Source organism: Balaenoptera borealis (genome assembly GCF_965194805.1).
Source record: "Balaenoptera borealis genome assembly, chromosome: 8".
NCBI lineage: Eukaryota > Metazoa > Chordata > Mammalia > Artiodactyla > Balaenopteridae > Balaenoptera > Balaenoptera borealis.
In genome coordinates, this window is record NC_138865.1 from 107,444,133 (window position 1) to 107,466,882 (window position 22,750).

At 44.0% G+C, this 22,750-nt stretch overlaps 1 protein-coding gene and 1 long non-coding RNA gene across 6 annotated transcripts in view; both read right to left on the reverse strand.

Moving 5' to 3' along the window:
• LOC309633452 overlaps nucleotides 1–22,750 on the reverse strand; it is a 589,090-nt gene that overhangs the window by 372,607 nt on the left and 193,733 nt on the right. The gene's annotated exons all lie outside the window — the stretch shown is intronic.
• Nucleotides 3,145–22,750, reverse strand: part of BRINP1 (BMP/retinoic acid inducible neural specific 1) — a 504,031-nt gene continuing 484,425 nt past the window's right edge. For all 5 annotated transcript variants that reach the window (XM_082402242.1, XM_082402245.1, XM_082402243.1 and 2 more), the window contains one exon: nucleotides 3,145–4,715. In XM_082402242.1, the coding sequence (XP_082258368.1) occupies nucleotides 3,575–4,715 (1,141 nt within the window). In that variant the 3' untranslated portion in view covers nucleotides 3,145–3,574. The remainder of the gene's footprint in view (nucleotides 4,716–22,750) is intronic.

Sequence of the window (22,750 nt, forward strand, 5' to 3'; positions counted from 1 at the left end):
TATTATTCTTCTCACTTTCTTTCCACAAACAGAGAATAGGAGAAAATGTTTGTCATTGAGATAAGTTTATCAACATAGACAACCCAATAAGATACTCTACATTTAAAATATATCCTTGGAATTGGATAATCCCAAAGACTCTTTCCTTCTATCGTGTCAATTTGTTTTACTTCCTAATCTTTCTTCCACTTTGTGACATGTAGTGCCTGTGCAGCTATGATTTTAATCAATGAAGGGAGACTTTGCTGTTAGTATGAACACTTCTTGTCCTCCTCTTTGAAGGGGGCAGATATGCCAGGGCCCAGAATTTTCCAATGATTTTATTTGATAGCTAATTAATGGCCTTCTGTGGTTTCCATGGCAATGCCATGCTTTGCTGCCAGGCTTATCCAAATGGGCACTCTGTTTACTCTTTTACCTTAGCATCAGCCTATTAATCAGACACCATAGGTCCTTGGTTGCTGCATCAAATTGGTAAACACTAACTGAATTAAAATCTCACTTGAGGGCTTCAGGCTTCTCTTCCTCCCAGCTGGAGGGGAACCTTGTTAGCTCAAAGAGCTGGACCCAAGCAAGAGATACTTGGAAATCCACACAACTCTGTGTCCTTTTATAGAAAAGTATTTTCATTTCACCTTTGAACAAATATTTCGATGTTTGAATCTCTGAATCTCTCTGTCCTGGAAAATTTATATATTTCCCTTATCTTTCCAATCATTAGATATTGCTGTATTTTCTTTGTAATATAAAGTGATGTAATTACTATTGTTACGGTAATGGGAAGAAACCTTTCTTACACACACATACACACACACACACACAGTTGGTGAAGTCTGGGGAAGAACTTGGATTGAATGCTCTAATTGAATTCGGATGAGGTTTAGGTAGCACAGTGCGTATGAAGATTGCCCCGTTATCTGTAAAGCGCTGTGTAAATATAAGGGGTTATTACATTATGAGTATTTGGAACTTGTTGGAAGGTAGAGATGAAAGAGAAAGGAAGAGAGACAACTGAATTCATTCTTTAGGTTATAAGGATTATGGATGGTTATTTCAACTTCTCATTTAGAGTCGAAATCCTCACTTTCCTTGGAAGGATTACCATTTAAAAGGATACCCTTTAACACTATTATTTTAACTATTTTAACTGACCCTCAAATACCCATGCATATTTATTCCTTTGTGCTTTTGCATTCTCTGTTCCTTTGGCCCTTCTGCTCCTTGTTATTTGCCCAAGTCCTATTCATTTTCAACACTCAGGATGAACATGTCCATATAAAGCCTGTACCAAATGCATGAACAGAATTAGTAACTTCTTCACGTCTCCTCCCTGTGTCCGACCCCACAATAGCACTCATCATAGTGTACTGTAATTATTGTTTATTTTTGAATTGGTTCATATGTCTTTGTCATTACTGTGTGAATGGCACAAAAGCACGGACCATTTCCTTCCAAATCTCATTTTTCTGGCATGCCTCATTCATCTACTAGGTGTTGAAGAGATGTTTAATAATTTACTGACTTTCTGCAAAATCTTGTGCTTGATAAATAGCTGCTATGTGACCTCTGGCATGAAGAATTTGCAACCTAAATGAACACCGAATCCTCTCAAAATCTGAGGTCAAACAACTACGTTGGTGTGAAGTGCACATTAAGTGTTAAAGTTCGTATCAAAATATATGCTAATTCATACTAAAAACTGGAACATTACATTTGGAATTTCACTATGCAAAAACCAGGATATACCTTCCCCTCCACTCCCCCCTGCCCACACACACTTAAAGTAAACTAGATAATTCTTTACCTCTTCTACACTGAAGCCCTCTCCTTTCATCTTAAAATAAACTATAAGGGGGGTGGGTATTCTCTTTGAGTCATATTATTACAGACTCTGGTGACCCCTGAGATAGTTTTTGTATTTTATCTACAAAAGCATTGACATGAGGAGAAAATGCACATTCTAGAACTGGAACCCGTGAGTGGAAGGTACAGAGAAGCTGGTAAAGGTACAGAAGAACCATCGAATAACTAGATCTGTTTTATAACACAAGCTGGAATGAGCACTATTGCTCCCCCCCAGTGAAAGGGGAATCCAAGGAATGTGGACGATAGATCTAATGAGCTTCCTGTTCCTGGAATGGTGCAGTTAGCAAACAGGGGTATCTCCCAAAGACGGTAAAGAGATTTGCACTGGGCAGACGTCGAGACCAGAAGAGTCCTATTTTCTCTTCCAACCCTGAAATGTGTGGTCCTGTTTCTCTGCCAGTTTGGAAATGAAGATTCGAAGCACCTCTGGCTAGTACCACCCTAGCAAAAAGATAAATGCAGAGTTCCTGGAGAACTGGTAAGAAATGGTATTTGCCCAAATCCTCTACAGAAGTGCTTTGGAATGAGTTTTCTTTCTTGCATCTCTCCTTTCAATTTAAACCCCAAGTCCCAGACAAGGCTTCTCAGTTTTCAGCGATGCCCAAGAAGTGGCAGTGTTAGTGTATTTGTGTGTCTGTGTGTATGTGTGGTGTGTATTCTGAGTTAAAGGACCTTTTTTTAGATACCTACTTGGGGAAGTCAGCCTGGCAGACCAATGCAATATTAAAACCTACCCTATTTTATTTTGGTTATTGATTTTTAGTCAAACTAAAGTTTAATATGCAAAGCATTTCTAGGAAATCTGACACCATTTCTTTTTGGAGACGGTAGGTAAAAGGGGTTTCTTGATTAAAAGAAAAAGAACTATCAAAACAACCTGAGACTGAAAAACACTCATCCCTTGGCAGTTTAGTTGGAGTAAACACAAAAGTGGCCGGCATGATTTAGAAGGAGTCAGAAGGCAGGGCTCAAATTGCTATTCAGGCAGTAACCATGTGTAGCCAAGGGCATGCCATTTCTCTCTGAGGCTATTTCCCAAACTGAATCAAGGAGGTCACTAAGCTGATATCCAAGGTTCCTTACTGTTTTTAACACCCTGTGATTACGTGAATGCCTCTCCCCCACAATCCCACCTATTGTCCAGCTTCAATTAGCTTCAGTTTATTCAGCGTGAAAGAAGCTATCTGGGTGAGACAGAATTGTCATTGCATCCCCACCCTTGTGTGCAAATGAATCAAATGAACCACAAGGAATTAAGGATAAAGAGGGAAGAAATCATAACCGAAGAAATATCTTCTTTATCTATGTCCATTTCCTCCCACAAGGAAAAATGGCAGTGTCGGTTGTACATTACATATATCTTTCTTTTTAGTGTTTAATCTTAGCACCTGCACAGCAGAGATCTTTACAATTCATTGCATATGCTCTCTCTCATCTCCCCCCTCAATACAGCACCTGAGGCCTAAGAAGCAACTCCCTCCAAGCTCCTCCCAAGGCTGAGACCCTTCTTCACGACAGAGTATAGAAATAACAAACATGCCCAACGGTTTTATACAGTTGCTAGAATGTTTTCGTTTCCAACGAATGAAGATTTTTCCTCCTTTCCTTTGAATATTAATTACATTTTACAAATTTGTGTTTGTTTTGCTTTGCTTGGTTCTGTTCTGTTTGTACAACAAAAGGGAACGTCCATGGCAAAGAGTCCAGGTTAACAGAGCTTGGCTGTCATCTGGTCTGACTGTTTGAGGATCTCGGTGTTGTAGAGGTCCAGGGCGTGGTTCACCCTGATGATCTCGCTGTTGGTCAGTTTCAGGCGGTGTTTCAGCATACACGAGAACAAGTCCAGCTGCGGCTTCCCCGGGGCCACAGGGGGGGCCAGGCGATTGATTCGGTCCCGAATATCTAACAAGAGGAGCATCACAGACGAAGAGGAGTAGAACTGGCCGCCCTGCGTGTAGGACTGGTTGACCTGCTGCACGGCGCTGCGAAGGAGGTCGGCGTTGAACCTCAGGCTGTACCCGAACACCTGCACATCCGAGATCTTGATGTAGAACTGCCTCTTGGAGGGATCGGACAGGTCCACAGGGCCCTGGCCAGTCTCATTCCGCAGGAGGGTAGGTAGCCGAGTCCGACTACGTAGGTAGATGTGGACCGTCTCAAAAAACGTTTTCCACCGATTGCCCAGCAGGAGAGTCCAGTTGTAGCACTGGCTGTTCTGGAGACGGATCTTCTCCCAGCGCGGGTAGCCGAACTCCCCGAAGGGCATGTTCCAGCCCTCCGAGTGGCTCCCACTGAAGGGGTTGACATAGACGAAGAACATGGGGTCCAGGCTGCTGTTGCGCATCTGGCAGATGCGCATGGACATGCCAATCACCATGTGGATGAAGTCCATGCGGTTCTTGTTGCTCTTGAGAGTGAGGGACATGCGCTTGCGCCACCGGGGGTCAAAGAAGGTGTCGAGACGGATCTCGTTGCTGATGAAGGTGGTGTGGACGTAGAGGCGTGAGTCCATCTTCTGCAGCAGGTACTTTAGCTCCAGGTCCTGGAAATCCAGGTCGGTCTCGAAGCTGATGAACTGCTCGCTCCGCTCCGAGTCCACATTCTGTGGCTCGCAGCGGCCTCGGTATAGCTTGTAGCCCTTGTTGCAGGAGCCGCAGAGCGAGATGTTGGCCAGGCTGCACATGGCACAGCTGTTGTTCCCTCCGATGATGCAGGGGATGGGGCGCTGGCACAGCGTGGTGCTGCCGTGGCACACGCAGCTCCTCTGGCTCTCCAGGAAGGTCCCCCAAAACCCATTCTCATTGCAGTAGAGAAGCGACTGGACCCTTGCAAGCCACTGCTGAATTGTCCTGGGGGGTAGAGGGGAGATGGAGAATGTTAACCATCATGGGTGGGCTTGTGGTTATTCAGCTATTAATGCAAAGCGGGGTTATGGTTATCCAACTGCTAATGCAAAGTGGAGCTGCCCAAAGAATGAAAGGACTGGGTAGAACAGTTATCATAGGAAGGGCACCGAACATCAATGACAAGAACTACACTGTAGTTCCTGGTAATGCCACAGAGCAGCTACTTGACCTTGTACTCTACCCTTCTAATGTTCAATGATGTCCTCATCTGTAAAGGAAAGGGGTTGGAGTGAATGTTCTTTGAGGCCTTTACAGCTCTATAATTGTATTATTCATTCGTCCCACGGAAGTTTGATTCAGAAAATTAAAACGTATGAACTCAGAAACCCCTGCTGGATGACAACAGATTGTAAAAGATCGGCAATAAGAAGAATTAAGGGGTTATTTCTTTTAACCTGCACCAGATGTTTCAACCCTCTTCACAGATTCCTCCCATGAGGTTATATAACATCCAAAAACTTCAACAAAAACAAATTATAGGGCTTCCCTGGTGGCGCAGTGGTTGAGGGTCTGCCTGCCAATGCAGGGGACACGGGTTCGAGCCCTGGTCTGGGAAGATCCCACATGCCGCGGAGCCACTGGGCCCGTGAGCCACAACTACTAAGCCTGCGCGTCTGGAGCCTGTGCTCCGCAACGGGAGAGGCCGCGATAGTGAGAGGCCCGCGCACCGCGATGAAGAGTGGCCCCCGCTCGCCGCAACTGGAGAAAGCCCTCACACAGAAACGAAGACCCAACACAGCCATAAAATTAATTAATTAATTAATTAAAGAACTAAAAAAAAAAACCAAATTATATTTTATATGACTCTGGAGATCAGGAAGTGCTTCCATATTTATGATCTTATGTGATCCTCATAGTGGCTTTTCAGAACAGGTAAGAAAGATGTTATTTCCCCCATTCTTTCCAGAGCTCCAAGCTCTCAGGTCAGTGAAATTTCCAACACAACATGTACCTCTAGGCCCCCCTCTCCATAGCCCCTCAACACGTTTATAAACAAACCCAAGCCTGTCCCCAGATTCCAGCCTCTGAAACATTCCAGTGAAGGTACATACTAGATCAGATAAGAAGCAACAGAAGAAGAGGTAAAAAGATGTAAGACAGTCAGCTTAGTGGCCTCTCATCTTTCCTCATTTCTGTGCAAGTCCCCTCTTGGCTGTCTTCCATGCTACGAATAATCCCTTACATGTGTCTAGCACTTTTTACCCTGCACAGGGTACATTCACTCCCATTTTCTCACTTGGGCTTCACAATCACATCCCCAAAATAGCTTGGGACTTGAGGTCAGTCCGAGATTGCTTCAAATCCTGGCACCTCCACTCCTGAGCCAAGGGAATGCTGGCAGTTTCCTTCACCTTCCTAATCATTCCCCCCACACCGGGCTGTGGTGAGGATGACATGAATTTTTTTGTGAAGTCTTTGCCCCTAACTTGGTAGGTATTAGGGACTCCATAAAAGTTAGTTCTTGTTATTCCTGCCAAGGGACTCTCAGCTCCATTTTCTAGACATGGCAAGAGGAGCTCAGAGGTGAAATCATATAGTGAGTGAGTAGAGGGATCTCCTGGCTTGTAGCTCTTCAAACAAGAGTCAAGGAAGCCTTTCTTAAGGCTCTCACGTGCTGTGGTGATGTTGATGATGATGATGACCACGGTGGCAGTGGTTCCTGATCCCCATTTTCGAAAACTGGAAATGGAAGCCCTTTTGCATTGTACTGCATCTAGTAGGAAGTGCTAGCGATCTATCTATTCTATCATTTCCACTGCCAAGCCACAATCACCAAGCCCAAGAACCATGAGGTAGGCAGTACAGCCTGATATTGAAAAGCATGTACGTTGGCCCAAGCAGAACTGAGTTCGAGGCTCAGTTCTGTAACCAGGAACAAGATACTTCGTGTCTTTGAGCCTCAGTATCCATATCTAAAAGCAGAATAATAAAGCCCATCTTAGGCAGTGAGGGAGAGGATTGAATGAGATGGTGTATTTAAAGCATTGAGCACAGAGCCTGGCATAGACCAATTATTAAAAAGGTAATAAGAAGTACTCTCATCCCAGACAATAAGCTCTTCCTTTGAAGGTATTGAGACACACTTTCTCAGGGATTTCACTATCTCTCTGGGGTTGGAGGGAAACCATTTGGTTACTTGGGACATTTGAAAATGGATACTGTTGAAACGGCTTCCCAGGATGCTGTGCTTTAAAGGAGGTGCTTATCCGCTGAGAGAAAATGGAGGAATAATTAGAGCGCTCTTTGAAACGGCTCTGCCTTTTAACTCCACAGAACGATCCTGGCTTTGGCAATGAAACCTCCCTCACAACATTCAAAACACTGTAGTGAAACCCCTGGTTTTTTGATCAGTTTCCCCTCCAGACTCTAAGGCTTGAGAGAGGGGACCCCCTCCTTCCCTGAGCATCTAGCCCAGAGCCTGGCTCTAAAGAAGTGTTTGCTGAATGAATGAATGAACAGACAAAAATTAATATTTTTCTTATTTTTCACTTAAAAAACAAACTCCTCTTCTCTCTCCCGAATTGCAGAATTAGTTTTCAATACCTTCCACCCACACAGCTCCAGGCCTCCCGGTCTCTGCTTCGTGGGACCAATCCTATTACAGCCTGGAGAACAGCAGCGGGCCCAGCCTTCAGGAGACGAAGCTGGAATGATAATGAGCCACGCGGCTCCTGCCTCCCCAGCCAGAACGTTGACTGAATATCGGCTATGAGTCATCGGGTATTTTTGTGAGCCGCAGGGGCACGCCACACGTCTCTGATTGCGTGGTTCCATCTGACGAGAGCGTCATTTCAAAATGCCTCTTTCAAATGGCCCACACTTGCCCCGTCACTCCCTCTCCAAGTGACAGGACAGTACCCCATTTAGAGCTCCTCTGTTCCCATCTGCAAGGCATTCTATAACCCCGTAGAGCGCCCCCTTTCTCGTGTCTCATCATTGGGACCCTTTGTCAGGACGGCATCCCCCCACTCCTTGAATCAATGCCTCATTGTGGCTGAGCTCTCAGCATCCTCAGGGAGGGAAAGGGGACGATGAACGTTCCCGGTGAGGCTGCCACAAGCAAAGGGGCGAGTGGCCAATTAGGATTCCAGCCCTGTCGAGCAGGAGGGACTGGGGACAGAGGCCCTCTGAGGCGCAGCAGAGAGCTGCCTGGCACCTGCATCTCGTGACCTCAGAATAATCGTGAGGTTGTGGGCTGTATCAAAGAAGGCATTAATGATACTGCGAGAGGACTGAGAAGAGGCAGGGCACGGGGAGGGGGGCTGGGAGCGCGAGGCCCAGGGAGAGAAGAAAGACAGAATGGAGGAGAGAGGTGGGGACTGGGGAAGCGGGAGGAGATGGGGAGCGGCCTCAGTGATGGAGGTGGCGGGGGAAACGGGGAGCCTGACCCAGGTGAGCAGACAGGGGCTGTGGCGGAGGAGGAGGGCTGGAGAGGGTAAAGGTGATGGGATGAAATTAGTGTGGGTAGGATGGAAACGAAGACACTCAGCCAAGCCTTCATGTGTCGTAACTCCCAGAATCAGGGAATGTGGACCCCGGATGGGCCACGTGAGGGCAAACCATCCTTTTCTGAAAGGGGGGTGGGGGTCAGACGGAGAGCAATGTTATTGGTGAGCCCCGATTCCCAAGGTCAGTGAACGTTCCTTAGATTTCCGTCCTTCATTTTGAAGAGAAGAGCAAAACCAGAAAAACCAAGCTCATCCCAGTGTTTTGCACGCTTGTCCTTAGCACAAGCAACTTCTGACAATGAGGAGTCCACCTCAATCAGATCAATCTCCTACACCTTCTCCATCTCCAGCCAGTGCTCTGGGTAGTAACTGCCGATATTCAGAAAGCCTGCCATGCTGGAAGGCATGCAGCACCTTCAACCAGCCAAGGGAATCAATGGCTCACAACCACCGAGCACTCGCTGTACACCAGGCATTGTGCCGGAGCTCTCCCGGAGCAGCATGGATAACCGTCCACGGCACAGGTGAAGAGAGTGAGGCCTTGACAAGTGGGATAATGTGTCTGACATCACAGAGTCACTCCACATTCAAATACCAAGTTCTCTAACTGCAGCACCAGCGCACTTTCCGACGTACCACAATGTAAAATTATAACGACAAAGCCAGCAAGAAGAAGGAAGCAGGCCACAAGAAGAGAAATATATTGAAATAATGGAAAAATACTGAACCTTTGAATGTGTGAAGGGCCTATTATCACATTCCTTGCTTCCCCTGGACCTGCCAGGATCCCTGTCCTCCATTCACAGATAATTGGAGCTCACCGACAAGTGCTCAGGGAGAGGCTGGAGACCAGGGGTAAGAGGGACTGCCATCTATAAATACCATTTCCCAGGCTAGCTGGTGACAGCCCACCTCAACTCTGGCAACAGAGGAGCGGCTTAATAGGCCAGCTCCAGAGAGATGGGGTGGGGGGTTCACAAAGGGCTGACACAGACCCACTGCAAGGCATTCAGTGTGTGGCAGTGAGGACCAAGACTTAAGATGCTTTTCTCTGTCCCTGGGGATCCAAAGCATCTTCTCTTTGCAGCCAAAGCTGAACTCCAATACATCCAAATCAGCATCTTTCTGCTGGATGGGATTTCAGTTCATTATGATGGGAGGGGTGGGGGGAGCAGGGCTGTGGGGAGGGCAGGAAGCTGCATTTTTATTCCTAAAGCTGGAAAACCCTGGGGCCTGGTAAGTAGGCTCCCACAGAGGCTACACATGAAGCAACTTGGACCACAGAAGCAGAAAACCTTCAAGAAACAGCCTTGGAAATATCCAGCCCATCTCCCTCATGTTTAGACCTGAACATTGAGATTTAGTTGCTTAGGTGGAGGATCGATGTTTCTTGAGTGCTTTCTCTATCATGGCAGTCAGCCTTTATCCTTACATCAGCCCCATGAGAAGACAGGACCCCTTTGAGAGGAGGAGAGGGCATGAAAGACCAGAGAGGGACTGTGACTTTCCCATGGCCACACAGCATGGACGTAGAAGATCAGAGCTCAGGATTTCTGGATCCAAACCCCGTGTTCCCTCCATTCCCCGCTGTACTTTTCCTACCCTCTCAAACCCAGGCTGGAGGAGAAGCTAGGCTCCGGGCCATGGGGACACCTCCGCTGCTCCCCTGCAGGCTCTGTCTTTGCCTCAGCCAGGATTTCTTGGCGACCTGACAGGCCTCCTGGTGACACAGCTGGAGTCGCTCATCATTTGGAGGACAGAGGCTATGCCACCCAGGGCTTCCCATCAGTGCTTTCAACAGGGCACGCCTCCCTTTCGGAACCACCTGGTGGGAAGCCCAGGCTGGGATTCCTAATTCAAGCAAACTTCCTGCTGATTTTAATTGGAGGTTTTGCCCAAGACAGGAATGCAGTGCCAGGCCAGTGGCATTTTAGGGAAGATCATACAAATCGAGTGCCAAGGAGAAGGGGGGAACAGATTTAGGCTAAAATAGAAAACTATAATCCGTAAGTCCCATTTGCCTACCAGGAGTGTTTATTTAAAAGGGAGAGGAAAGTTTAAAAAATGAAATTGGAGTTCTGAATCATTCATTTATGCCCTGTGCTTCTTCCTTGGCGTTTCTTTGACATTGTAATGGGTGTCTGAGTAATTCTGTGAGACTCTATACAAATTGTGCACTCTACAGACCAGAGACTAGTACTAGACTGGGAAGACGAACAGTTGTTTTTAGGTTTCTGATGATGCACTGTTTAGGGGGTGGGCTGTGTATGACTCTGTGTGTGTGTGTGTGTGTTACAGGAATAGTGCTGATAAAAGATGAATATATCAATGGTGTCAGAATGCTTGGGGCTCTGCTGAAAGAAGCCTCGATTTATGGATGTGCTAGGGTAAATTATAACTGGCCATCAGACCCAGTCTGTGTTCATCATTTTCCCCAGATTCATATTTAGCTTTAATCATTCCCCTCTTTGCGTTTCTATCATTGACTTAATAGTTTGTTTTCCTTCCTTCTGTCAATTCTTCACATGACGTCAGAGCCTCATGGGACAGCTCGTAGCAATGGAAGAAAAAACCCAAAGAAGAATTGTGTGGTCCCTTGCCACGATGAAGATGCTTTCTGGTTTGGAATTGTGGAATGAAGGCAATAGGTCTTATTTGTGGAGGGCAGAGGCAGAGGGTAGAAGGAGGGAGAGGAAGAGCAGCAAAGAGAAAATCCGATGGAGTCTTTAAAATGAGGTTGTCAGGAGTTTAACTGGGGAGGATTATGAAACAATTTTTGCAATTACATAGTCCTGTGTCTGGAAAGAGGTGCCAGGCAACATCAGCTACATGTTCAAATTCAGCATTTTGCTTTGGGGCATGGATGTGCTGAGGGTAAGGAGGAAGGATCCAGAAGCTTCTTTAGGGCTGGCAGAAATGCTAAAAGCAGCAGGAAGCTCCCAGGTGGAGAGCTGCCAGAGGGTTTTATTCTTCCTGGGCGGAAGTTAGGCAGGAGAATGACACACAGACCAAAGGCGAGAGAGTGAGGAGGGGCTAACCAGGCGTAATGGACTTCACCCCGAAGTACAGTGATGGTCATCTAGATCAATGATCTGGGCAGTGAGTGGGGGGTGAGCCAGTTAATAGACATGGGAGTCAGTTAAGGAAACGCTGGACCTGCTCTACCACTATTTTGTTGTGGATATTTGACCTTGCTATTTGACCTTGGATAAATCACTTCACCTCTTTGATCCTCAGTTTCTTTATCTGTCAAATGGGAAAGGTAATACCTTACACTTTATCTTCAGAACGAGAATCAGATACGTGAAGCTCCTGGGAGGTCCACAGTGAAAGGAAGCTATCTATGACTGACCATTAACTATAATTATTACTGAGGGCAGAGGAAAACTGTGTTTTATATTCCTCTCCTCAGTTACTACAACAGCCCAGTTGATTATAGCTTAACGTCCTAGCCTCCCTGGTCACTCACCCTCCACAGTTCTAATGAACGCTGTCACCGTGATGCTTGAAGAAAGAGCTAGATGTGGGCTTTGGAGTCAGAAAACATGGGGTATTGAATCATAGCTCTGCTCCTCATGACTTCACCTTGAGCTAATTGCTTGTCCTTTCTAAGCTTCAGTTTCCTCAACTACAGAATGGAATAATAATACATTACTTGCAGGATTGTTTTGAAGATCAGATAAGATAACGTATGTAGAGCTTCTAACATCGGTAGGTACACACTGTCTCTCATGAAAACAAACTATTGTGTTCCTCTTGAGCTCCCAAAGAACATGGTCCCTTTGAAATAAGTATAGGTTTAAAAATCCAGGGAAAGAATTCAATAAATATTATTGGGTCCACTGAATATTGATATTAAAACAGCAACAACAACAAAATCTCTCATTGATACTTAATCTCTTCTGTACCCCAGAATCATTAACAGATGGACTGCAGATCTAAAGGTGAAAAGTAAAATAATAACATCAACAAAACACCTTTTAGAAGAAAACACAGAGGAGCGTCATTATGACATTGGAGTAGGCAAAGTTTTCTTAACACAGCTCACCATAAAGGAAAAAAACATGTTGATTAATAGGGATATATTAGGATTAAAACACATGACTCAAAAGATACCATTCAAAGAGTGAAAAGACAACCCTTAGTTAGAAAATATATTTGCAATATCTTTACCCAAAGACTATATTTATAGTACATAAATAACTCCTACACTGGCTGGATGCTGGGCTAGTCAAAGGCATTTCATGCTGCCTGAGTTTGCCACTCCTTCCTGGGTCTCTTTAAACCACAGTAGATGCAATTATCACAATTTATATTTTTCTTCAGAAGGTTCTCACTAAACTGTTTAATAAATGTGATTTGTCCCAGAAAAAAAAAAAATGACCAAATGGGAAAGTAGGCAACTGATACGATGATATGAATGGGCATGTCATAAAAGAGGATATTCAATAGGCCAATAAGCACATGAAACTCCATGTCATTAGTCATCAGGACCGCGCCAATTAAAATTGCGATGGGATACTTCTGCAGCAGGATGGCTAAAATAAAAATAAAAATAAAAATAAAAAGGATGAGAAACACTAAGTATGGGCAAGGATGTGGAACAATCGAAACTCTTCTATGCTACCTGCAAGACAGATCATTGGTTCAGCAAGTTTGGGAAAGTGGAATTATCTACTGAAGTATCTGTAAAGCTGAGCAATCCCACCCCTAGGAGATAGATACCCAACAAAAATGCACATAGAAGTTCACTCATAGGCGTGTGGAAGACAGCAGCACTCTCTGTCACAGCCCCAACCTGAAGACTGTGCAAATGACTATCGCACTAGAATGGATGTCTAGAAACACAGTGGAATACTCTTGAGAATGAATGTGCCAAAACCACACAAAACAATATGAAGGAATCTCACAGAAGAATGAAAGGTGAAAAAAGCCAGATACCAAAGGGTCCACACTGCACAAAAAGAGGAAAAACTGAGCTACAGTGTGTGTAGCCAAGAGAGGCATAATTCCCTGGGAGAGAAGGCTGATGGTATCAGAAGAGGACACAGTGGGTTTCTGCGCTGCTGGTAACGCCCTGTTCTTTGATCTAAGTGCTGGTTACATGTGGGAATTCATTCTGTGCAAATTCATCTTGCTGTACACTTAACGATATTTTCACTTGCTATATATCTCTAACACTTCCATAAAACATTTACCCCCAAAAATCGTCCTTTAAAACAACCAGAAAAATACTATTAAGGCAGCAATATGTTACATTTTTATATCACTTTTAAACTTTCTAAAGCTCTTCTGTTTGGTTCTCTGATTTAGATCTTCACGACTTTTCTGTGTCGTAGGTTGGGTTGAGGGGTATCAAGGATTTTTAAGGATATGAAAAACTGGGCTCAGAGAGGTGACGTGACTTCCTGAAGGTCACCAGTGAGCTGTCACATCACTAAGATTACAACTCACCCGGGTGTGAGTCTGTTGGTCGATTTGGAGGGTGGAGGTGGGGAGGAGCATAGGGAAATGGTGCTGGATAAAGAGCTACAGAAATCGTAAGAAATTAGTTCTATTTCTGACTCAATCCTCTAAGCCTCTAGATTCTATTCTGAGCAGGAAGCCACTTCTGAGCCCCAGGGAAGAAAAAAAAACCCTGAAAAACTAAAAACAACAAAAAGGGTCTGGAGATACTTATTTTCTTGCCTTACGTCAACCAAGGGAGTCAATTCCCTACTTGCTACAAATGTACAGTGACAAACAGGGATGGGCATGGAGACATCCCTGGTAGTGCTGAGTTGAACAAACCCTGCGTATCACTCATGGTGAAGCTCAGCTGCCGGCGTGCAACTCCCTGCCCCTCACCCTGATTGTGCATCCTTGGGTTGCCATGGGGTTGGGCCTTACTGCCTTCTTTACCTCCGTAAATAGAAAAGAAATGCACAAGATATTCTTAGTTAAAAGCTTCATTGCCCCATGGTTGGGAGGGTACTTCTAGGCTTCTGTGACTGACAGCAGGCTGCCCCGAGCTAGCCTAGGGTTATCTGTTGGCTTGTACCTCTTCCTCAATAGGACAATTTAGTACACACTCAGAATAGGTCCTTGCCACGAATTTGCCACCTCCTCCCAGGGTGCGTGTACCCGTGCGTGCACGTGCACACACACACACACGTCAGTAGGTCAGGGACTGTCAAAGTAGCAATTAACTCTGGTAGGTGGAGCTGTCTGTATGTTTAGTGTGGCAGATTTTCAGAATTCTGGAGTGGAATGATGCCTAGACAAGGCTTGGTCCACGGGAAGTAGAGAGGTTATGTGACTTGCCTGAGGTCACACAAATAGTACCTGGAAACCCAGAGGCAGAATCTTTCCCTTGAGGAAGGAAGGACCCTGCACATAGCCACAAATGTAGACCGTTCACCTTTCCCCAACCTCTCCCAAGGGGACCGACAGCCTTTTACCTGGGTGACTGTGCATTGGGGGAAAGGAAATAGGCATACTTTTCAAGGATTACTGGACACTGGCTTTCAACTGATAGTATTTCTAGGAGACACAAAATGTCACTGTGGTCTACTAATCAGCACAGATGTTTATGGGGGGTCAGGTGATCAATGGGACTTTGGTTCAGGTTCTTCTCACAGTGGATCTGGTGGTTATTTCCCCATTCCAGAGTGCATGTTCGAGATTAATCCATAATTGGAATACTCTGCAACTGGCAGAAACCCCTTCCTTCCCACTTCTGGTATCCCCACCAAATAATAAAACTTATATTATGGAATATTCTCTCCCTTTAACTAGCTTCCAAGAAAACAAAACAAGACAATAAGAACAACAACAAAACATGTACCTAGGCCGAAGCATGTTGCAAGGGGCATAAACCATACGATAAATCCACTAAAACAAACTTTGTCTTGATTGACAAAGGTTCAAAAGGGCAATTTTGTATTACAAGATATTTCTTCATAAGGTCTCTGAAGAGCGCACTAACCTCTGTACTAAAATGTATCACAATGGAAAAATAAACAAATGACAAACCCACAATGTGCAGCAGGTGGCCACGGACCCTCTGACACTCCTCCCATAGACAGGAGATCTGTTCCCCTCCCTTGAATCTGGGCAGATTCCACCACTCCTCTGACCAATACAGTAAGGCAGAAGTGATTCACTTAGTTTATGGACTCAGCAGCAGCTTATACTTCTTGTCTCTTGGAAAACTCCCCCTTAGAGCTCTGAGGCCACTTATAAGCAGGCTGACCACCCTGCTGGAGAGACCACATGAAGAGACCCTGAAGAGAGAGCGCTGCCCAGCTGAGCCCAGCCTTTTGGTCACCTCTGCTAAGGAACCAGATATGCGAGTGAAGCTTTCTTAGAACCTCCAGCTCAGTCCAGCTGCCACCTAAATACCAATGAGTGACTTCAAGTAACCTCACGTGGAACAGAAGAAGTGCCCAGCCAATTCTGGCACAAATTTCCGACTCACAGATCAAGAGCATAATATAATGATTGGTGCTTTAAGGCCCTAAATTTGGGTCAATGTGTTAAACAGCAATAGATATTCAAACTATTATATACCATGAGCCCCCAGAGAGAACTCAGGATCTCTCTTCCGCCTTCCATTACTACCAAGCTATGTAACTGTACCAGGCAGAACTTGAAAAATGTCCTCCCTCCCCAGGATTCCAGGCTCTAACCCCCAGGACCTGTGGATGTGGTGAGATGTCACTCCCAAGACTGTGTCCTGTTATTTGGCACAGTTGATGTAAAGATACTGAGATTATCTAGGTGAACCTAATTTAATTAGAGGTGCCCCTTTAAAAGCAGACAGTTTTCTTTGGCCGTTGGCAGAAAGAGAATTCAGAGAGATCCAAAGCCTGAGAAAGACTTGCTGCACCTTTGTTCCTTTGAAGATGGAGTGGTCCATGTACCAGGACTGGAGAATAGCCTCTAGGAGCTAAGAGTGAACTCTGGCCAATGACCAGCAAGGAAAAAGTGACCTCAGTCCTATAACCATAAAGAAGTGAATTCTGCCAACAACCAGACTGAGCTTGGAAGTGGGTTCTCGACATCTTCATTTCTGCTTGTGAGACATCAGCAGAAGATCCAGCTATACCAGGCCCAGCCTCCCGACCCATGGAAACTGAAAGATAATAAATGCATATTGCTTTCAGCCTCTAAATGTGTGGTAATGTGTTACAGAACAATACAAAACCAATATAGTTACTCTGGCCAAGTCACACTCTGTTCTATTTTATTGTTTAATAAAATGACAGGAATCGATTAGATGATCTTTTAGGTTCCCTGACAGCCATGACATTTTATGGTTTTGTAATTTTAGGCCATTTAACCTTCCTGAGCTTCAGATTCCTAAGGTAAAGCACAGGTGCAGGCCCAGTCCTGTGCTGGTTTTATTTTACCTGCTAGAGCTCAAGATCTCTGTAAACGGAGGCGCCCCTGTCTTATTCACCATCTACCAAGACCTCATGCATAATGCCTGGCACTTAGTAGGTGATCACTAAATATCTGCTGGATGAAGGAACGCATGGATAAATGAATGAAGATTCAGTATAAATATTAATGTACATATTCTTTGACAAGAACAAAGGGCTATGCCTATATAGGATGGCAACAGAAGAAGGGGTATTCTTTCACAATGTTGGACGAGTCATTAATTTCTGTAAGCCTTAGTTTTCTCACCTGTACACGCGGAACCTAATACTTGTTCTAGCTCCCCCCAACCCCCAGGTTATTATAAGAATCAGCCCTTTGCAAAATAAAATAATCTATACGTTAAGGTATCTGTCTTATACATAAGGTATTTGTCTTAGTAATAGTTCACTTTTTAGAATTGGGAATATACCTAAGCCAAATGGGGTAAATTTATTCTCTAATTATACCAGAGACTGAGTACCTTCCTGCTGTTATTTTGGCCGCTGCTGGTTAGCAGTCTTGCCACCTCTCAGCAGGAGTTCTACCTGCTGGGATACAGAGCCATTAGCATCTGTTTAAGCAGAAGTGTTAGAAACTCAACTCGAAGAAGTCTGGCTGAACGATGAGGATCTCTATTGTCAGGAAATCACAACCTGTGGTAGCACACCAAATAATCTGGGTCACTGCCTCTTAACCTGGAGTAAATCATTCTTTTCCAAGGCTGTGTGCTGAGGAACCCAATCCCTTAAAAAGAATTCAAAAAGAATGGTTCTATGGCCAAACAAGTTTTAAAAAAAAATGCATATGACCCCTTCTCAATTTTTTTTTTAATTCAACATTTCCTAAACTTATTCAATCAAAGACACCACTTCCTCCCCTCCCCCCATCCCTTCACGCCTTCCCAATATCCTATCAGTTCCCTTAAGGGAACTAACTTTTGCCTGGTTTTGACCAAGTGCACATATTGTGAGATGAGGCCATATTTATGGCAGTGAAGAGAGGCTTCTAATCCAAGGTGAGTTCGGTCCCCAGACCAGCCACATCAGTATCACCTAGGACCTGGGACCCATCCCAGGCCTACGGAAGGAATCAGAAACCTTGGGGTGGGGTCCAGCCATCTGTGTTCAAAAGGCCCTCCTGGTGGCCCACGCCAGTTTGAGCACCGCTGCCCTAACCCGTAGATCTGCGGCAAAGCTCGTGTCAACACAGGAAAGAAACACCGAATCCTTTTACACCTGGGAGAGCAATTCCATTGATTCTCTAGGTCATATTTGGAATGGCTACCAGAGAGCACTCCCTAAGTGCATTCCTTACATATTTTTTCCAATGGCTACTCATCACCTAAATGATAATATACAAACTCCACAGCTAGGTATTCAATCCCTCCATAATTTCATTTCAAAATACTGGTCTAATCTTATTCAACAACAATAAGGACAATTATTTAATATTTGTTGACCATTTACTATATGCTAAGAACACTGTATATCTTTTTCTTGGGTAATCCTCGCAATAACTCTGGGGAGAAAGTACTGTTATTATCCTCATTTTACAGATGAGGAAACTTAGGGCCAGTAGCTCTAGCATACAACTCACCAAGATTTTACACCCGACTGTCTGGTTCCCAAGCCCATGTACTCGATCTTGATTTATGTGCTTTCTCTGATCTTCTGATTTCTCATTTCTGGATGAAATTAGTCTCACGTACAATTCATCCTAAGTATCTGTTGCTTTCTTAAATGGAAAACCATTCTCTCTACCCCAAGTTCAAAGGTTCATCATCCCTCAACTTCCATCTCAAATGGTCCCTCACTTCAGTTCAGCAAATGCTGTGTCATTCTATGCCAGGCACTTTACCTGTTACTGGGGCGGGGGGGTGGGGATACACTGGTGAACAAGAAAAACAGAATCCCTGCCCTCACAGAATTTGTCGTCAAGTAGGGGAAGTCTAGGATTAAACACACAATTGCAAACGTGCCAGGTGGTAGAAAAAACTTCCACGCAGGATGCAGTAAAGACGTACTGTTGACAGTGCAACCTGGCCAGTGTGTCAGGACAAGCATCACTAAGAAATGGGGGTTAGATCTGAAATTTAAAGGATGAATAGAATAATCCAGGCAAAGAGAAAAAGGGATTCTTATAGTCTTCCCGACAGGAATTCATTTCTCTCCTTTCTTAGCTTTACTGCTATTCAAATTCCATGTTTATACAATGGGAAGCATAACAGCATCTATTTTACAGGGTTTTTGTAAGGATTCAGTGAGTAAATTATGTAAGGCATTTAAGGCTGTGCCTGGTACATAAAAAATAGTCATTATACGTTAACTATTATCATCATTATTTATTATTATCGTGGCGAGTTAGTAGGAATAAGAGCTGCTGTCTCAGGACAAGCTCCGGAAATTGACCTGCCTGTAAGTGACTTGGCACACAGCTGACACTCTCCCTTCCATCTGATCAGAGTGGTGTGTGATGCTCTTGGCACACTGAATAGTCGTGGCGGGTCGGTTACCCTCCTACAAAGCCCACGTGCTTCTGGTCCCTCCAAGTAACAAGCACATTTACCAAGGGTCGTTTTGTTTGTTCCCAAACCTGCTTATGCCAGTTGTATTTGCTATTATGTTCCTGAGACCAAAGTATTCTAGGAATGTGTCTTATACTTTATGAAAAGTACGTTTAGACCTCTATTTTTGTGTTTGGACAATAATTGTAAAACACTACACAAAAGCATAAAAATGTCTAGGGTGAGAAATAATATTAGCTTATAAATTGTATTTGCTTAAACACTAAAGATGTAAGCAAATTAGCTTTAAGTATGCCATTTAACTGTTGCTCTCCTTTTTTCCAAAGCGATTAAAAAACTAAACTTTTTGAAATAAAAAAGAAGTCAAATGAATCAATGAAATGCGAGCTTTTTTCTGTGGGAACTCATTTGAATTCTGTGGGAAAATTCTATAAAGACCAGTTGATGAAAGAATTGCCATCAATTTAAATAAAGGAGAAGTACCTGAAAAAGATTGGGATGGCTCATAAAAATCTACAAACGTTTAGGTTGCTTCTTAAGAGTCTTTAAGCTATTGCTCCACTTGGAATAAACCAAAGTTGGAAATACTATACAATTACCGGTGTGGTTTATGCAAGAAAGCCAGGAAAACGTCAAATGGAATATATTACACAAACACCCTCAAAAAAGATTTTGGCCCTACCTCAAAAGGCTGGCCAAGAAATATATATTTATATATTTTAAGTTAAAATAAATTGTGTTTATACATGTGCAGCATTGCATACATTTTAGCGTTCCTTATTTTAACTTTTTCTATTAATTGAGAAATTATTGGTTTCGAAATTTGTCTGATAAGGAGCCTGTGCTTGACTTCTTACTATGTGCTAAAAGTGGCATATATGTTCTTTTGTTGATTTTCCAATGGTAGGTATCATTTTTATCCCCACCATGTCAATTGGAAAAATGAAGTTCAGATAATACTGTACCAACGTTCCATTGTTAGTAAATGGCAGTCTACACCTTGGTCTGTCAGATTCCAGAGTCCAAAGTCTTAAGTATCTGAAATTTCACTGCCTCTCTACTACGTTATTACATTTTGTTGGGCTCATGAATTATTTTCTCCAATGGAAAGATCTGTCTCTTAGAAGCAGAAATAGTGTCTTCATCAAACATCTAGCATCTACTACAACTGTGCTCTTGATTATATTAACATTGCATCTGTGCATTTCTTTATAGGTTATGAAGAGTTTTCACATACAGCATCCAAACTGACTGAGACATCAACTCCATAGGGTAGCTTTTCTTATTATCCTGATCATACAGATGAGGAAACACAGGGCTCAGGAAGGTTTCGAGATTTTTTGAGGTCACACATCTAATAAGTGGGAGAGCAGGGACTGTCAGCCTAATAAACTGACACTGACTTCAGCTCAATAAAAGATAAGAAGTCACACCCCTCTGCCCCACAGCAGGAGTCTGCGGAGATTAAATCCAGAGGCAAGGAAGTATAGGGTTCAGAGAGAAGAATCAAAATCAGTGTGCGTACTGAGGGTTCTCATAATAGAGATAACGATTATCCTGGTAGCTGGACTCTTTCTATAGACACCAATTAAACATTGTCTGGAGCAGGAAGTTTGTAAAAAGCTGACATGGTCTCAGAAGCTACGGCCCCAGGATTGAAGCCTGAGGTGGATGCCCCCAAGAGATTTTCATCTGAACGATGCATAATTACACTGTGCTTGGCTAAAGCCTGGATGCTGGGTCAAGTCCATGTGAATATGAGAAGTAAAAATAAACCGAAGACCAGGAGTCACTGGAAAAATGCCAATAATTGTACTGCCTGCCCTCAAGTTCAAGTTCCATGAATCTCCTTTGTCTTACAATACTATATAACCTCTACAAAAATCGGGACAGGGTGTGGGGAAAAATATCAAATCACACTGTCCTTAGGCACCTAGTTGGTGCTAGGAAATTTTTTTCATTTCACTGAATTTAGTAAACTCTTGGAAGTGTCTATTTTTGTTCTTTTTTTTCACTAGGGCGCATTTCCCAAAGTAGTGGACTTAACAACAGATCCTTGCAGAATTTGGACACAGGTCAATTAAAGACAATCTCAATTTGCAGTTTCCATTTTACTGCCTGGACTGTCACAGTCAGAGGGCCTGAATTTTAATCACGCTCTGTTCACACATTCCCGGAGTGACCTTGAACGCGTCACTTAACTCCCTTCCGCCTTAGTTTCTTCCTTCGTAAATGAGGAAGACAATTTAAACCACATACAATGTAGTCTGTGAAAAATCTGTAGATTATTTGTATGGCAATGCATACAATTTAAAAATACTGTGTCAACATGTTTTTGGGACCCCATTCCAAGTAGAAAATAATTTATTTGCCCATTCATTGAGCACATTTTAAAAAATGTATGCCAATTACCATGCTAGGAAGTTATACTGCTAAAGTGATAAAAAACATGGGTCCAGATGCGTACATGGGGCTGATGGTCTCACGGGAGAGACAGGTGTTAATAACGGGGTAAACAAAGGTACAGTGGTAAACTGAGATTTGGGCTTCATTTGGGAAATCAGATTGCTAGGAAAACATATTAAACAAGTCCCGATACAGCCTTTCAATGCAAGGAGCACAGGCTTTTGAGCTGAGATCTGAAGGATGCATAGATACTACTGCAGATAAGGAAGAAGGAAGAAAGCTTCAGGGAAGAGCCTGTGTGAAGCCTATGGGGTGGGAGGAATGTGCACACCTAGTGAACCGAAAGGTTAGTGAGTTGTAGCTGAGCGAGCCAAGAAGAGGTGTGAAACACAGAGTAAGAGGCAGGCAGAGGCCAGATCACGACAGACCTGTAGGTCATCTTAAGAGTGTGCCCCTTCTCCTAAGAGCAGGGATTGGTCACCAAAGGCTGTCAGCAGGGGTGTGACAAGATCAAATTTGCTTCTTAAGTAATAATTCTGACGGCCTCCTGGAACACATATTGGAAAGTGATTCGAGTAGATTTTGGGAGGCTTAGCTAAAAGGCTATTGTCATTTGGGGCAAAAGAAGATCTTCGTTTGAACTGGAGGCTACTCATGAAAATGGACTAGCTTCATCAGAAAGCAATATGGCTCAAAGATGCAATGACCGTTCTTGTATCAATATCTTGGAGTTCAACGGTTACTCTCTCATTCTCTGTGAGTGATATTTCTCCTAGGAGTTGGGAAGGACCTCAGCGATAACTGAACCCAGTTGTTTTCAAATTGTTCTAGCAAAAATTTAAAAATCGCCTTATTGTCCCAAATGAGTTTTAATGCAGAATTCTCATAAAGAAAATGGCTAAAGAGCTGCTCTGGTTGAAGGTGAAGTGCAGCTGTTCTCTGCTCAACCTGTACCCACCCCTGCAAGGCTCCTTTTTTGCACCCAGTGTTCTCATTCTGGAATATATGCTACAGACCCAGTGTGGACTTAGTTGGGCTCACACAGGGCCCAGGCGGGGGGACTTGAACTCAGGTCTTCCGGTTCAAACAAGTGTCCTTCTCAAAAGCACATCCTGAGGCTAGATAATGATGCTTTGAAGACAAAGACCCCTTCGCTTGTATCTTTAAGTGTCTTACAGTGTCTGGCATAGGAC